The following is an 18,594-nucleotide window of genomic DNA, read 5'->3' as shown; positions in this document are numbered from 1 at the left end:
TGACCAGTGGCATCATAATATACAGGCCGCTTTGTCCTTTAGTTGAGAAGTTGGATGCTGTGATGTTCCCGGTACAGCTATTGTCGGTCGTTGTTTATTGACAGCATGTTGACTTGTAGGAATGTTAATCCGAGTCTCACTTGTCTTAGGTCGCACATCAACTATTTGGCAAGGTGATAATGAACGAACACTTTTTTAAACTGATTTCCCTTGTCCAGGTTTGTATTCCGTTGCCATAGGGTTTAATTGCCAGATTTTCTTCCTTCCTTTTCCGAATGGGAATTCATAACACTTGTAGATCCATGAGAAGAACAAAGGCATCTAAAACAGCCAATTTAGCAGTAGATGCAGCCAATTCCTTAACTGCTGCTCTTGCTCCTCAAGATCTGCAACACGACCAACCTCCTCCAGCACGACCTCCTGCAGCACGAGCAACAAGTGCAGTTCTATCTGCTTCTGCTTTTACCCTTGCAGAGGATGCAGTGCTGGTTCTACTACTGCTCATGCTGCCCTTTGAACGTTTACTTTCCACATTGGACACACTGTCATTTGGATTAATACCATAATCAATAACATCACATTCTCTTTCAGACACATTACCGTCACACAAAACCCATTGAGTTGCATCAGCAATGCATTCATTATTAAACATAGTTTTTGCCTTAAACCACGTTTCTTGTTCTTCCCTTTCATCAGGTGACAATAAACCCAATACAGACTCATGAATGCTCTTTGCATTATCACATACCTCAATGAACGCTTCAAGTGCACAGTGTACCTGTAATTTGTCACCCCTTTGAATAAACTCTTGCAAGGATTTTCTTATATTATCTGCCTTATTCAATTTGGCTTTTCTGCCAGCTTGAAACTTATCCAATTTATCAGCTAATGCTTTATATGAAAGCTTAAAGGAGAACTCCGGTGCAAAATGAACCTTTGGTCTAATTACACATTGTTACCTAGTCAACCGTTATCTGAGATTTGTTTTCATGATTATCGAATGTAAATAGTTTTATCTCTAAAAACAGTTTAGCCTATAACGCTAGTATAACGCTAGTATATGGGGCATGGAGTAATGACAAATAAAAATCGCTTGTTAATACCACTAACAAGGCTCAAAATAGCCCCACACTAACACGGTAGCATAATGAAGGTCCCTACCTTCAAACCGAAGCATTGAGAACTTTGACAGTGTCCAGACAGTTTAATAAGAAGATATTTTATACATACAGTCAACTTCACGAATATAAGCAGAATCCATCTTTGAAAAACAGACTCTATCAGTCGAACTACGAACCGCCGATCCAAATGCGCTGAACTGTGTAGAATCTCATATGGTCCAGCGCATTTGGATCGGTGGTTCGTAGATCGATTGATAGAGTCTGTTTTTCAAAGATGGATTCTGCTTATATACGCGAAGTTGACTGTATGTATAAAATATCTTCTTATTAAACTGTCTGGACACTTACACAGTTCTCAATGCTTCGGTTTGCATGTAGGGACCCTCATTATGATACCGTGTTAGTGTGGGGCTATTTTGAGCCTTGTTAGTGGTATTAACAAGCGATTTTTATTTGTCATTACTCCATGCCCCATATACTAGCGTTATACTAGCGTTATAGGCTAAACTGTTTTTAGAGATAAAACTATTTACATTCGATAATCATGAAAACAAATCTCAGATAACGGTTGACTAGGTAACAATGTGTAATTAGACCAAAGGTTCATTTTGCGCTGGAGTTCTCCTTTAACCACACGTTTTTCAGTTTGTACTTCCACACTGCTAACCACACTTTTTGATTTAACAGCTGATACACCAGACCCCACAGTTCCATCCGATGTTGCATTGCGTGTCTCCATAAGGATTAGTCTATTTTAATAGTTCATTACAACAAACAGTCAGTACCAAAGTCTTTTATCCACCCACGATCAGACCATTTCATTCATTTTAATTACGTGTGCACACAATTGAATGGCCATAAAACAGTGTAGCGCTACACATACCTCAGTGCGTTGGGCGCTATTTGTACTCGTTGTGAATACGCAGGCCACAAGAAGTTATTTTTTTTAATTAATTTATCACTTTTACTCAGGACATGCTGCTGGCAACAAAGGATTCCATTCATTATGCTAAGCTAAGCTAGCGGCGACCCTGCCAAACTAAAACAATGCATGCACTGAGACAAAAATGCATTTGCTCACCTAAATGAAAGACAGTGAATAAGCCCTATTTCAAAAAAACAGTGGAGTGTTCCTTTAAGTCCACATGTCATACAAAAAGAAACTATGCTTCTAACCACAGGTGGTCATTTTAAACACTTTAAGATGTTTGCAAATGTTAGAGCTATGGTTTGGCAAACACAGACTCGTTAAACTATGAGGAAAACGAAGGAACTTGTGAGCATAGTTGGCTAACAACGCTTTTGGGAAACGCATTGAATGATTTGTGCAATCTGAATGCTGCACCCAAACTGACAATTCACGTATCAAAATGATAAACCTGCCAGACAGCTTCTTTAGGATGTTCTATGATTTAATGTTGTGATGACAAATGGGAAAAGTGTTAAAGGGAAATGGTACAAAAAAACAGGCAATATGAGGTGGTAAAGTTTTTTTTTTTTTTTTTGGAAATTCCAGTTGTACTAAATTACAGGGTAAAACTGGTGCTAATTGCTAAATGCACCAATTTGAGCCACTGACAATATTAAATCTTTACAGATTTGTTGCAAGGAACAAATTGTTGATTATTCCCTTGTTGATTATTCCTAGGACAACAAACTGCTGTTCACAAGCAGTGAATGTCACTGCAGAAATTATTCTAATTTACATTATAGTAAGTTCATGGCATTTGACTGCCTACAACAGTACATTTGTCAGCCATTTGTCAAGTGGATGCTGCACACTTTTGCGCTTTGGGTGTGCCTCATTCATTCATTCATTCATTCAATCATTCATTCATTCATGCATTCAGTACTGATTTTAGCTATCAGTTTGACCTTATATGAAATTGAAGTGAATTCTTCCTGGTGCATTAAAGGTAAGCAATTCTGAGCCAGATATGTGAATATTCCAGATGTGACAAAGCTGTTCTAACAATGAGAAATTTAAACACTTGTTGTTCTAATGGCACACACTTTGTCATCAATTTACAGAAGGAAGTACAGGCACATAATGAGGCGTTTGAGACCATAGCAAAAACTACACTTAGTTCTATTGCTAACATTTCAGAGGAAGTGCATGTAATGCGCAAGGTTAATCGAATGGCTCTTGATATACTAGCCTCCCAGGAAGGAACATGCAAAGTGATTGCAACTAAATGTGTTGTTCACATATCCCAGACAACATTAAAAGAGCAGTGAACAATTTAGCTAAAATTCTGCATGAGCGGGCAGGACAGGGCAAGGCAAGAAAAGGGAAGGCAAGGCAAGGCAAGGCAAGGCAAGGCAAGGCAATTTATATAGCACATTTTATACACAATGGTAATTAAAAATGCTTTACAAACGGAATTAACATATATATATATATATATATATATATATATATATATATATATATATATATATATATATATATATATATATATATATATATATATATATATATATATATATTGTTAACAGATGCATAAGAGCAATACAAACAGATAATAAAAATTATAAAATAAAACAGTTATAAAAATAATTAAAAGAATAAAAAAGGATACATCAGATGAAGTGCAATCAGTCGGACGTACACAGTGCTCATTCAGTAAATGCACAGCTAAACAGATGTGTTTTGAGTCTGGATTTGATTGTGACTACTGATGCTGTTTGACCTTATTATCTGTTTGACCTTGCAAAGCTGACATTGGGAGAGGGAGGATGAGTATTTCGTCAGGTTCTGGGGTTTAAAATTATAGTAAATTGATGTGTGTGTCACTCCATAAAGTATATGGTTATGATTTATGTTGTTAATTTGTAAATGAAACAGGTTTTTTTTTTTTTGGCAGGTAAACTGTATGGATGTAGCTGTTGATTAAGGAATAATTATATATTCATTTATATTCATATATTGTTTATTAATTTACACGCACGCACACACACACACACACACACACACACACATACACACACCTACACACACACACACACACACACACACACACACAGACAGTGGGAACAGAAAGTAACATAGTAACAAAAGAACCAAAATCAAAAAACAAAGCAGGGAAAAACATAATAAAGAGTAGGCCTACGAACAAACACTTAATCCAGACAGGAATTACAGGTGTGGAAAACCACAGTCGATGAACGTCATGCGCGTGCACGCGAGGGGGAGTTAGATTCTGGCAGGGAGACGAAATAGACAACACCTCAAACTCACGCCATTGGTTGAGCGCTAACTCAAATACTTTTTCGTCCTGATATAAGCGTGATTTCCCAGCAGAGTTCATTGTGTGATCGCAGGTCGAAAGGATGACAGCTCGAGTTTACTGCGCGGTGTTATTGTGTCTGTCTGGATGCTGGAGCTCAACAGAAGCTGCTCCAGGACAAAACTTCACAGGTGAGAAGATCCATGTTCTTTAACTTCATTACGCAGCCCGAAGAAATGCATTAATAGTGCGTTACAAAATATGACATCTCAGCTCATTACAATTCTCAAACATACAGAGTACAGACGTCCAGTTAATGATGAACTTTGACATCAGTAGCCTATAAATAATTCCTATAAAGTTATATCAATAGCCTACATTTTTATAAACGTAAGTTGTGTTTGATCTATTACCATTTATATACATTTTCCACCATACAGGAAAAACACACATAGTATATATTCTTTTTTTACAATAAAACAAGAATATTAATGTGATAAAAAAAAAAACGTTACCAGATTTGTTTGCCATCAATCAGATTTTGATCAATCCTAAAAGTTTTGCATTTAGTTTTTGATAAAAATTTTTAGTTTTTTGTGGATTAAAATGCTTAAAATGAATTTTGACAGATACAATTGTTTACAACTCTTGTTTCACACCTTTTTATCTGACATGAATTGACACCGTTTAGGGATAAAGTAGATTTATAAACTACTTTGATTTGAAGCAGATAAATGTGAATAAGCTTGAGACACACACAAAACCACAGACTTGCTGAGAAAGATGCTGAAACAATCTATTATAACCTGGTCTATATTATATAAACTATAACAAACTATTATAACCTGGTCTATATTATGTTATGTTATGTTATTTAGGGCTGTTGAATGCTTGAATCTGATTGGTTGAGAAAGATTTCAAGGTGCAATTATTTTTAGGGAAACACACGGCTAGTTCCAGGCAGATCTTGAACGCATTACGTATATCTATATCACTTTGCCAATTGATTTTACAACAGCAAAAGAACCAAAAGCTCAAATGAAAAAGACATTCAGCATTCAGTAATATGGCTTCTCTGTCATGTGTCTGTTTAACAGCAAATCCAGCTAACAATGAGAAATGCTGCAGCAAAGGATGTGGACTTCAGTGTACGGCTCCAGTTACAGGTATTATATTATATTATATTATATATTATTATATTATGTATTATGTGGCATAATATTATGTATTCAGCATTCAGTGATATGCCTTCTCTGTCATGTGTCTATAACAGCAAAGCCAGGAGTGTGTCCAAGCACAAACTATGAAGTGATATGTAAAAGGCAGGGTAAAGTGTTGTGTGCCGCTGACAGTGAGTGTCCCAAAAATCAGAAATGCTGCATCACTGAATGCGATGGACGTCAGTGTACGGCTCCAGTTACAGGTATTATATTATATTAATGATATATTATATTATATGTATTATATTATATTATATTATATTGTATTGTATTGTATTATAATATAGTGCTGTCAATCGATAAAAAAAAGTAACCAATTAATCAAATTTTTCTGAAAATAATCGCGATTAATCACACCTAACATTCAAGTACTTTATATATATTTTTATATTGTAATAATTTCACACATAATTCCAAGATTAATGTAGAAACAACATAAAGACAGTAGCTAATATTTGAAACATGTTTTTAATGGCATCTTTTGTATATAAAAAAAGCCATTTATGTTAGCCATTAATTATAGGCATTCAGCATTACAGTATAATTGAAATCTATCAAATTTTAAGTAGTTCCAGGCAGGTCCTGACCGCATTACATGTCCATATCACTTCGCCAAATGATTTCAGTTATTTCAAAGGTCCTTACAGCAACAACAGCAAAAGCACCAAAACCCACGACGAATAAAACATAAAATTTTAAAGTAAAATAGTTCCCTATCAAGGGAACTCCCGCTGCGTTTACGCAATGGGAACACTTCCAAGTGTTGCGTCATGAAGCACGTGTATAATCAGTCCAAAGAATGAGCGGGACGTCATAGGTGACGTCATAGACCAGGAACCAAGCGCCCCTGAACGCAGAGCGGGACAGCTTCTGTTTCTTCAGCAAAGCGATATCTGTGTGAATCTGTCTTGTCTTATTTATTGTTGTTTGTCAAGTTGCAATATATATATTTTATGGCAAAAAAAAAAACAAAAAAAAAGAGCAAACAAGCGTTGTGTTGTTCCCTGCCCACGTTATATCACGAGCGCAGTGAAAGCGCATTGTGTTTGGACAGAATACTAGACAGAGTTCTTTATTAAATTCTTATACTACAGGGCCGTTGAATGCTTGAATCTGATTGATTGATAAACGTTCTACAGTGTGCAATTATTTTCAGGGAACCGCACGGCTAAAGTAGTTCCGGCAGGTCTTGACCGCATTACAGTTCCATATCACTTCGCGTAGTTAACTGTAATAACGGAAAATAGAATAAAATTTACAACAAGAAAAACTGCAGCCCCATGCGCTTGATCTGCAATTTTCAATGTCTAACTTCACAATCAATGGAAACATGCAGTTTAATTTTAATAAATAAAGTATATATAATCAATAGAAAATTAAACTGAATATTTAAATAAATTGATAAATTGACTCCGCTTTGCGTCATGACCGCATTACCACCTCGGGTGTGCATTATTTTTCTAATAATTCAACGGCCTGTCGTCAATTATTCCTTACTTATACAACAAATAAATAATTATTGATAGACCTATAGCTATTTGTTAAAAGGGCTTTGTGTTTCATTTATTAGGCTAGTCTACTGTCACTAATAGAAAAAAAGAATGAACAAATTAATTAAAACGAATTAAATTAATAAATTAATAATAATATTGAAGCACATGCTTCTCTCTCTCTCTCTCTCTCATAACTGCATCAATAACTACATAGGGGACACACTTAGCCTACTGTAAGGCAGCTATGAATGTAATTTGATACTTATGACTGATCATGCACGCGTTTTCATCACGTTCAGTCTGTGTTCACATCGGTGTTTAAAATCTGCTGCATTCAGTCAGAGAACGTTTCTAGTCGTTAAGTGTGTGTCTGCTAACAGTGGCTCAACCCTCCGTTACTAACTCTAAAATGACGTTTTGGATTTAGCAACGGAGCATGGGTTTAGATGCGCAAGGAATTAGTCCTACATACAAGAGCGTTTTAATGACAACAACTTTACAAACGTCTTGAAATACATCATCTGAAAAATATTTTGAGGTGTGGTAACTGTAGTATAAGCGGAATAATTGACTCCTTACATAAAAGACAAAATAATTACAGGAATATTGGATTCTAAACCACAAAGAAATGCCACAATTAAGACCTCGGAGCAGAAATGAGTGAGAAAACACCTCATATGTGCCGCTCACAGTATAAAAGGGTATTTCCATGCCATTAATGCTTGGATAACACGCTTAGGCCTACTTCTCTTTACTCCAGTCTAGAGCTCCCTCCACAAGAATACTGAATATGCATTGAAATGGAAACTGTTCTCTGCCTGGTGCGGAGACCGCCTTCTGAATCTTGTTATATGCACTGACGGTACAGTACTTGATTTCTGCAATGAATGTTTCTCCTAGTTAGGTTGCCCTGCATCTAAAACCGATAATGAGCAAGCGAGTAGTTGAGGCTATCTCACTTGCTTATGAAGCGGCCGGACAGCCTTCACCTTTGGCTGTCCGGGCCCATTCTACGAGGAGTATGGCTGCCTCTATGGCTCTAATTTCGGGAGTTTCCCTTCACGACATTTGTGATGCGGCAGGCTGATCCTCGCCGCATACATTTGTCAAATTTTATGACTTGGACCTCTCCACTCCTGGGGCTAGGTTGCTTGCTTCTAGTGTGCGCAAGGTCTTCACACAGAACGGGCACTTGTCATTATAGTGTAGTGGGTATGGGGTTCCCATTGCGTAAACGCAGCGGGAGTTCCCTTGATAGGGAACGTCTCTGGTTACATATGTAACCTTAGTTCCCTGAGAGGGAACGAAACGCTGCGTTCGCCTGCCATACTTTCATGCCCTGATCGACTTGCTTCAGGCTTATCAGAAGCTGTCACGCTCTGCGTTCAGGGGCGCTTTATAGTTCCTGGTCTATGACGTCAGCTGACGTCCCGCTCATTCTTTGGACTGATTATACACGTGCTTCATGACGCAACACTTGGAAGTGTTACCATTGCATAAACGCAGCGTTTCGTCCCCTCTCAGGGAACTAAGGTTACATGCGTAACCAGACACGTTTTTTCTAGTAAAACGTATTCCAATAACATCTAGGTACAACTTCCAAAATATATTTTTTTACAGTGAAAATTTCATTCAACATTCAGTGATATGCCTTCTGCCATGTGTCTGTGAAACAGTAAAGCCAGGAGTGTGTCCAAACACAAAATATGAAGTGATGTGTATCAAGAAGGGTAAAGTGTTGTGTGCCGGTGACAGTGAGTGTCCCAAAAATCAGAAATGCTGCAGCACTGCATGCGGTGGACGTCAGTGTACGGCTCCAGTTACAGGTATTATATTATATTGTATTGTATTATAATATATAGTACTGTCAATCGATTTAAAAAAAAGTAACTAATTAATCAAATGTTTCTGAAAAATAATCGTGATTTATCACACCTAACATTCAAGTACTTTATATATATTTTTATATTGTAATTTCACACATAATCCCAAAATTAATGTAGAAACAACATAAAGACAGTAGCTAATATTTGGGGAAAAAAATGAATGGCATCTTTTGTATATAAAAAAAAGCCATTTATTTTAGCCATTAATTATAGGCATTCAGCATTACAGTATAATTGAAATCTATCAAATTTTAAGTAGTTCCAGGCAGGTCCTGACCGCATTACATGTCCATATCACTTCGCCAAATGATTTCAGTTATTTCAAAGGTCCTTACACCAACAACAGCAAAAGAACCAAAACCCACGACGAATAAAACATTAAATTTTAAAGTAGAAAGACTGAAATAGTTTTTTCTAGTAAAAACGTATTCCAATAACATATAGATACAACTTCCAAAATATTTTTTTTACAGTGAAAAATTCATTCAACATTCAGTGATATGCCTTCTGTCATGTGTCTGTATAACAGTAAAGCCAGGAGAGTGTCCAAGCCCAAAATATGAAGTGATGTGTATCATGAAGGGTGAAGAGTTGTGTGCCGCTGACAGTGAGTGTCCCAAAAATCAGAAATGCTGCATCACTGAATGCGGTGGACGTCAGTGTACGGCTCCAGTTACAGGTATTATATTATATTATATTATATTATATTATATTATATTATATTATATTATATTATATTATATTATATTATATTATATTATATTATATTATATTATATTATATTATAGCCTATGTATTGTATTATAATATATAGTGCTGTCAATCAATTAAAAAAAAGTAACTAATCAAATTTTTCTGTAATTAATCGCGATTAATCGCAACTAACATTCAAATACTATATATTTTAATATTGTAATAATTTCACACTTAATCTGCAAATGAATGTAGAAACAACATAAAGACAGTAACCAATATTTGAGAATTTTTTAATGGCATCTATTTATTAAAAAATAAGCCATTCATTTTATCCATTAATTATAGGCATTCAGCATTACAGCATGATTGAAATCGATCAAATGTACAGTAGTCCCAGGCAGATCTTGACCACATTATGTGCATGTCCATCACTTCACTAAATGATTTCTGTTATTTCAAAGGTCCTTACAGCAACAGCAGCAAAAGAACCAAAACCCACGGCAAATAAAACATGAAATTTTAAAGTAGAAAGACTGAAATAGTTATTTCTAGTAAAACGCATTCCAATAACATACTGTATAGGTACAACTTCCAAAATATTTTTTGTGGAAAATTCATTCATTATTCAGTGATATGCCTTCTGTCATGTGTCTGTATAACAGTAAAGCCAGGAGTGTGTCCAAAGACAAACGGTGAACTAATAAGATGTAGTGAGAAGGATGAAGAGTTGTGTGCCGATGACAGTGAGTGTCCCAAAAATCAGAAATGCTGCAGAACTGCATGCGATGGAAGTCGGTGTACGGCTCCAGTTACAGGTATTGCATTACATTACATTACATTACATTACATTACATTATATTGTAATATATAGTCACATTTTTCTGTAATTCAAATACTATATATTTTAATATTGTAAAAATTTCACACTTAATCTCCAGATTAATGTAGAAACAACATAAAGATAGTAACCAATATTTGAAACATTTTTTTTAATGTCATCTTTTTATAAAAAAAAGCCATTCATTTTAGCCATGCAGGTCTTGACCACATTATGTGCATGTCAATATCATTGCACCAAATTATTTCAGTTATTTTAAAGGTCCTTAAAGCAACAACAGCAAAGGAACCAAAAACCACGACGAATAAAACATGAAATTTTAAAGTAGAAAGACTGAAATAGTTTTTCTAGTAAAACGTATTCCAATAAAATATATTTTTTTCTACGGTGAAAAATTCATTCATTATTCAGTGATATGCCTTCTGTCATGTGTCTGTACAACAGTAAAGCCAGGAGAGTGTCCAAAGACAAACGGTGAACTAATAAGGTGTAGTGAGAAGGATGAAGAGTTGTGTGCCGATGACAGTGAGTGTCCCAACATTCAGAAATGCTGCAGAACTGCATGCGATGGACGTCAGTGTACGGCTCCAGTTACAGGTATTATATTATATTATATTATATTATATTATATTATAGCATATTATATTATATTGTATTGTAATATATACAGTCATGGCCAAAATTGTAGGCACCCCTGGTAAATATGATCAAAACTGGCTGTAAAAAATAAATCTGCATTGTTTATCCTTTTGATCTTTCATTCAAAAAATTGCCAAAATTCGAACCTTTCATTGAAGCAAGAGTATTGAAAGTGGGGCTAAATCACATTATGAAATAAATGTTTTTCTCCAAAACACGTTGGCCACAATTATTGGCACCCTTTTATTAAATACTTTTTGCAACCTCCTTTTGCCAAGATATCAGCTCTGAGTTTTCTCCTACAATGCCTGATGAGTTTGGAGAACACCTGACAAGAGATCAGAGACCATTCCTCCATACAGAATCTCTCCAGATCCTGCAGATTCCCAGATCCATGTTGGTGCTTCTCTTCAGTTCAGCCCACTCATTTTCTATAGGGTTCAGGTCAGGGACTGGGATGGCCATTGCAGATCTTGGTTTTGTGCTCAGTGACCCATTTTTGATTTTGATTTTGATATTTGTTTTTGGATCACTGTCCTGTTGGAAGATCCAAACATGGCCCGTTATAAGATTTCTAGCCCCGGCTGTTAGGTTTCGATTTTTTATCTGTTGGTATTTGATCCAATCCATGATGCCATGTATCTGAACAAGATGTCCAGGACCTCTGGCAGAAAATTAGGCCCACAGCAGTAAAGATACAGCAGAGTATTTCATTTTACACATGGGGTACTTTTTTATCCCTGTGTGCACCAAACCCATCTTAAGTGTTTGCTGCCAAAAAAGCTATTTTTTTGTTTCATCTGACCATAGAACCCGTCCCGTTTGAAGTGCCAGTCGTGTCTGGTACTTTTCAAACGTTCTATGGACAGAGGAACCAAAAAAATAGCTTTTTTGGCAGCAAACACTTAAGATGGGTTTGGTGCACACAGGGATAAAAAAGTACCCCATGTGTAAAATGAAATACTCTGCTGTATATTTAATGCTGTGGGCCTAATTTTCTGCCTGAGGTCCTGGACATCTTGTTCAGATACATGGCATCATGGATTGGATCAAATACCAACAGATAAAAAATCGAAACCTAACAGCCGGGGCTAGAAATCTTATAACGGGCCATGTTTGGATCTTCCAACAGGACAGTGATCCAAAAACAAATATCAAAATCAAAACAAAAATGGGTCACTGAGCACAAAACCAAGATCTGCAATGGCCATCCCAGTCCCTGGCCTGAACCCTATAGAAAATGAGTGGGCTGAACTGAAGAGAAGCACCAACATGGATCTGGGAATCTGCAGGATCTGGAGAGATTCTGTATGGAGGAATGGTCTCTGATCTCTTGTCAGGTGTTCTCCAAACTCATCAGGCATTGTAGGAGAAAACTCAGAGCTGATATCTTGGCAAAAGGAGGTTGCAAAAAGTATTTAATAAAAGGGTGCCAATAATTGTGGCCAACGTGTTTTGGAGAAAAACATTTATTTCATAATGTGATTTAGCCCCACTTTCAATTCTCTTGCTTCAATGAAAGGTTAGAATTTTGGCAATTTTTTGAATGAAAAATCAAAAGGATAAACAATGCAGATTTATTTTTTACAGCCAGTTTTGATCATATTTACCAGGGGTGCCAACAATTTTGGCCATGACTGTAGTACTGTCAATCGATAAAAAAAAGTAACCAATTAATCACATTTTTCTGAAAATAATCGCGATTAATCACACCTAACATTCAAGTACTTTATATATTTTTTTATATTGTAATAATTTCACACATAATCCCAAAATCGATGTTGAAACAACATAAAGACAGTAGCTAATATTTGAAGAAAAAAATGAATGGCATCTTTTGTATATAAAAAAAGCCATTTATTTTAGCCATTAATTATAGGCATTCAGCATTACAGTATAATTGAAATCTATCAAATTTTAAGTAGTTCCAGGCAGGTCCTGACCGCATTACATGTCCATATCACTTCGCCAAATGATTTCAGTTATTTCAAAGGTCCTTACACCAACAACAGCAAAAGAACCAAAACCCACGACGAATAAAACATTAAATTTTAAAGTAGAAAGACTGAAATAGTTTTTTCTAGTAAAAACGTATTCCAATAACATATAGATACAACTTCCAAAATGTTTTTTTTTACAGTGAAAAATTCATTCAACATTCAGTGATATGCCTTCTGTCATGTGTCTGTTTAACAGTAAAGCCAGGAGAGTGTCCAAGCCCAAAATATGAAGTGATGTGTATCATGAAGGGTGAAGAGTTGTGTGCCGCTGACAGTGAGTGTCCCAAAAATCAGAAATGCTGCATCACTGAATGCGGTGGACGTCAGTGTACGGCTCCAGTTACAGGTATTGTATTATATTATATTATATTATATTATAGCATATTATAGCATATTATAGCCTATGTATTGTATTATAATATATAGTGCTGTCAATCAATTAAAAAAAAGTAACTAATCAAATTTTTCTGTAATTAATTGCGATTAATCGCAACTAACATTCAAATACTATATATTTTAATATTGTAATAATTTCACACTTAATCTGCAAATGAATGTAAAAAGAACATAAAGACAGTAACCAATATTTGAGAATTTTTTAATGGCATCTATTTATTAAAAAATAAGCCATTCATTTTATCCATTAATTAGGCATTCAGCATTACAGCATGATTGAAATCTATCAAATGTACAGTAGTCCCAGGCAGGTCTTGACCACATTATGTGCATGTCCATCACTTCACTAAATGATTTCTGTTATTTCAAAGGTCCTTTCAGCAACAACATCAAAAGAACCAAAACCCACGGCGAATAAAACATGAAATTTTAAAGTAGAAAGACTGAAATAGTTATTTCTAGTAAAACGCATTCCAATAACATACTGTATAGGTACAACTTCCAAAATATTTTTTGTGGAAAATTCATTCATTATTCAGTGATATGCCTTCTGTCATGTGTCTGTATAACAGTAAAGCCAGGAGTGTGTCCAAAGACAAACGGTGAACTAATAAGATGTAGTGAGAAGGGTGAAGAGTTGTGTGCCGATGACAGTGAGTGTCCCAAAAATCAGAAATGCTGCAGAACTGCATGCGATGGAAGTCGGTGTACGGCTCCAGTTACAGGTATTGCATTACATTACATTACATTACATTACATTATATTGTATTGTAATATATAGTCAAATTTTTCTGTAATTCAAATACTATATATTTTAATATTGTAAAAATTTCACACTTAATCTCCAGATTAATGTAGAAACAACATAAAGATAGTAACCAATATTTGAAACATTTTTTTTAATGTCATCTTTTTATAAAAAAAAGCCATTCATTTTAGCCATGCAGGTCTTGACCACATTATGTGCATGTCCATATCACTTCGCCAAATGATTTCTGTTATTTTAAAGGTCCTTAAAGCAACAACAGCAAAAGAACCAAAACCCACGACGAATAAAACATGAAATTTTAAAGTAGAAAGACTGACATAGTTATTTCTAGTAAAACGTATTCCAATAAAATATTTTTTTTCTACGTGAAAAATTCATTCAGCATTCAGTGATATGCCTTTTGTCATGTGTCTGTGAAACAGTAAAGCCAGGAGAGTGTCCAAAGACAAACGGTGAACTAATAAGGTGTAGTAAGAAGGATGAAGAGTTGTGTGCCGATGACAGTGAGTGTCCCAACATTCAGAAATGCTGCAGAACTGCATGCAGTGGAAGTCGGTGTACGGCTCGAGTTACAGGTATTATATTATATTATATTATATTATATTATATTATATTATATTATATTATATTATATTGTATTGTATTGTATTGTATTGTATTGTAATTATAGTGCTGTCAATCGATAATTTTTAAAAACTAATTAATCACACATTTTTCTGTAATTAATCTTGATAAAAAATTCTTTAAAAAGTTCTTTATATATTTTTATATTGTAATAATTTCACATTTAATCTCCAAATGAATGTATAAACAACATAAAGACAGAAGCAAATATTTTAAACATTTGTTTATAGCATCTTTTTATAAAAAGCCATTAAATACAGGCACATGGAGTACAATTGAAATTGATCAAATTTAACATTTATTAGGCTTTAAAAAATATAGCAACTTTTAAGTTAAGTGAACTTAAAACAATCTTCACATAAACCCATTGAATGTCACATTTACCAGCCCTTCAATATATCAGAGCTCAATTTTTTTATATTGGCCCAGTCAGACTAGCTTCGAGTTTTTTTTTTTTTTTTTTTTTGCCCTGCTAAAATGCACAAAGTTATTGTTTTCGTTGTTTTTGACTAATGTAACCTTGTAAAAGGTCAATCAGAGCTCGAGTTGAAGCTGCTTCATCGAGCCCCTCTTCAGTGGACAGCAAGCCAAATAAGTTTAACCTAATATCTTAAAGATTTGATGGGCAAACAAACTCGTTAAATTGATTAAAGTTATCAAACACTTCACAGTCTTCACTGCATAAATTATAAATTACATATAGATTAAAGCTACAAAAGTTATTCAGTCAAGAGCGGTAAATAATTTTCTCTTTTTTGTTCTTTAAAGGGGTGGTTTACTGCTTTTTTTTCTTTGCATGATTGTGTTTATGGGGTGCAATATAACATGTCGTTGTCTTTTTTTTTTTTTTTTTTTTTTAAGCCTTATTTTTCATAAATTTCACCTTTATTGTAAGCCGCTTTCTCCTCTGTCATTTGAACGACCGGTTGACTTCCTGATTCTATAAAACCACTCCCTCAGAAACAGGCATGGGCTCAGATTGGTTAGTTGGGCCGGTGTGTTGTAATTGGCTAAACCGCGAAATGCACGTTGTCTGGAAACTTCCCGCCCATCACCTTTACGGGCGAAAGCGGCATGTGCTCCTTCAATGTAAATAATGGTGTCAATACGCCCGTATCAGTTTGAGCCAGAATCAGACCCAGAAAGCGGCAATGAAGAGTCAGAACCTCCCCAAACACGGCTCTTACAAAACGTTTCTGAATGGTAATTTTTTTATTTATTATTATTCTATTCTATTCTACTATTATTATATAATAATTTTGATACGCTGTTACTTTAAAAATGCCACTGCTGCTTGTTAGCTTCTGAGATACGGTTTTCTCCTGATTAAACATTTAATATTACTGCATAAATGACTGAGTAATACCGCAGCTGAAGTTTGCTGTTGCGATTACATATAATTTTTTGAACTTTATACACGTTTGTCTTATACACACAAAATAGCATCGAACTAACTGGCTATTATAAACAAACAGCGTTGGCATTGGTTTACGTTCTTGATCAAATCGAAAAATTACGTATACATGGAAAATACATTTACAAAATTAGTACATAATTACAAATTCAGGTTCAAAATGTGTGTAGCCCTACGCGTTTGACGTAGACACACGAAATAGCATAACTAAGTGGCTAACGCCAGCGCTGGCATTTGTTTACATCCTTGATAAAACTAAAATATTACATCTGAAATTATACATGCAAATACATTTAAAATGATTAAGTCTTACTTACAGGTTGTGGCCCAACAACGGCTGCCTCTGGTTTTAAAATTGGAACTGATTCATGTTTTAGTAACAGTTTCTTGTTTAATCCGGCATTGAATTCGTGGAGATTCTGGAAGCTGTCTTCCGTAAAATGCGCAGCACAGAGAGCTAAATTACGATTGTAATTTTCAGGAACATAATCAAACGAAATTTTAGCCATTGTTGACGAACTACAGCGTCCGTAGGAAGCCCGAACACAGAAGACCTGACAGCTGGGTGAAAATAACACACTTTAGACGGCATGGCTACAGCTCTCCACTATAACTCTTCTTCTTCCACAAAGCCACAGAAATATGGCCACGCCCCTTTTTTCCATATTCCGGAGGGAGGGTTGATTAAACTTCCTGATTTTTAAAAGACGATATCTCTGCTTACGTTGAACTTTCAGCGCAGCAACTTTGCAGATACTGTTCATGCACCAACAGCAACATTACACACTATTTAAAATGAAAAAAGTGAAATCGCAATCAACCACCCCTTTAATTAAAGTCCGCGTGAACCGGAAGTTGCAAACGACTTCTCAAGTGTTGTGATGCATTTCCGAGTGAAACGGAATATTGATCAGAGGGCAGGGTTTTACTTCAGCGCTCCTCCTCTCCATCTCTCGCCCATAGCAGAGTAACGGTTTGAGCGGAGTGGTGAAGCGTTTAAACAACCCAAGCCCTCAAGCCTACGTCAACAGAAAAAGAACCATTCCAGTCCCGGAAGTAACTTTTCAGACTTTGATTAAAGATAACTTCGGCAAACAATTTTTTTCCATGTATTAACTTGCACGGATTAATTGTTCACCACAAGACTAGTAATATCCGCTAACAAAGTAAATGGGGTCAATTTTGATTTCATGCCGACTTTAACATTGATGACAGACATCACAGCAGCCGGTTTATTAGGCTGCTGTCACTTTAAGACCTGACGCACATGATGCAGATCTGACACTCATGACGCATCCTAATAGCCTAGAAATCTAGACGCACACTAGCAGCAGCAACATTTATTTTGCAGCCAGGGTATTCTAGCAACTCTCCGTTGACTTTCCAGCTGGACAAACCTAAATTGGGTCAGGCCAATCACATCGTGTAAAGAGTAGGCGTGAATGTAATTCACTCTGTAAGTAAAACTAGCTATTCATGCCTTGAGTGTTTTGTGCTGAACATCTGACGCTTAATGTCACTAAATGGCCAGACTAAATCTGAATCTCTATCCATACAGGCTAGGTGACCTACTGAAGGGGAATCCAGAGTGTGCCGAATACATCATGTTCCCATGATGGTCAGTGCGCAGCCGGACAGAAATGCTGCTCAACCACCTCTGGTCATGCATGCAGTGTTAATCAAATTAGAAAAAAATTATGTAATGAGTCATGTTACCTTTGTCATGTACCTATCCTATATTAATTGTTGTATTCTTTTTGCCAGTGGGATTCTCTGTGATTGAAATGAGGTCCTCCCGGCCGTGATTAAAACATATTCAAAGGCATTATTTGGAGTCTGTCTGATTAATGCCGGGACAGGCTAGACACTAGAGATCTTACTTCTATTCTCAAGTGATAGTGTTAAGTGGAGAGACGTCTAGTAGAGTACACATTTGTAGGTGTCTAGAAGCAGACGGCAGGTTAACTTAAGTCAGGTGCGTAGGGGAATTTCTACCACTATACGTATAGGCCTATATATTATTGATTTTGAGTAGCCCTGGGAGTTACAAACTTGTCCAAAATCCAATTCATAACCATACTTTGAACATCAGTCTCTTCTGGCTAGGACTGTATCATGTTGCACAGTTTCACATTCATCCTGGAGAGACAAATTACTTTCTGCTGGAAACGTGTTTTGTATTCTGCCAAGGACAGTGTAACTGACATACTTGTGTCTGTAGTGCCAGGCAAAAATAGGTTAGCGGATGATGGTACTACTTGGATAGTT

At 35.9% G+C, this 18,594-nt stretch overlaps 1 protein-coding gene across 5 annotated transcripts in view; it reads left to right on the top strand.

Moving 5' to 3' along the window:
- Window positions 1-18,273, top strand: part of LOC306986452 (uncharacterized protein) — a 51,884-nt gene extending 33,611 nt beyond the window's left edge. Inside the window, exons 1-11 of one of the 5 annotated variants that reach the window (XM_079589698.1) lie at window positions 4,271-4,542; window positions 5,449-5,517; window positions 5,625-5,774; window positions 8,741-8,890; window positions 9,480-9,629; window positions 10,309-10,461; window positions 10,929-11,081; window positions 13,320-13,469; window positions 14,092-14,244; window positions 14,711-14,863; window positions 17,885-18,273. In XM_079589698.1, the coding sequence (XP_079445824.1) occupies window positions 4,455-4,542; window positions 5,449-5,517; window positions 5,625-5,774; window positions 8,741-8,890; window positions 9,480-9,629; window positions 10,309-10,461; window positions 10,929-11,081; window positions 13,320-13,469; window positions 14,092-14,244; window positions 14,711-14,863; window positions 17,885-17,889 (1,374 nt within the window). In that variant the 5' untranslated portion in view covers window positions 4,271-4,454 and the 3' untranslated portion in view covers window positions 17,890-18,273. Of the gene's footprint in view, window positions 1-4,270; window positions 4,543-5,448; window positions 5,518-5,624; window positions 5,775-8,740; window positions 8,891-9,479; window positions 9,630-10,308; window positions 10,462-10,928; window positions 11,082-13,319; window positions 13,470-14,091; window positions 14,245-14,710; window positions 14,864-17,884 lie in introns of those variants that run through there. The other 4 variants (XM_079589700.1, XM_079589701.1, XM_079589699.1 and 1 more) reach the window with 4 other exon arrangements.
- The last annotated feature ends 321 nt before the right edge of the window (window positions 18,274-18,594 follow it).

This window comes from Phoxinus phoxinus (genome assembly GCF_949152265.1).
Source record: "Phoxinus phoxinus genome assembly, chromosome: 18".
Taxonomy (NCBI): Eukaryota; Metazoa; Chordata; class Actinopteri; order Cypriniformes; family Leuciscidae; genus Phoxinus; species Phoxinus phoxinus.
This window is presented reverse-complemented; position numbering and strand designations above follow the sequence as displayed.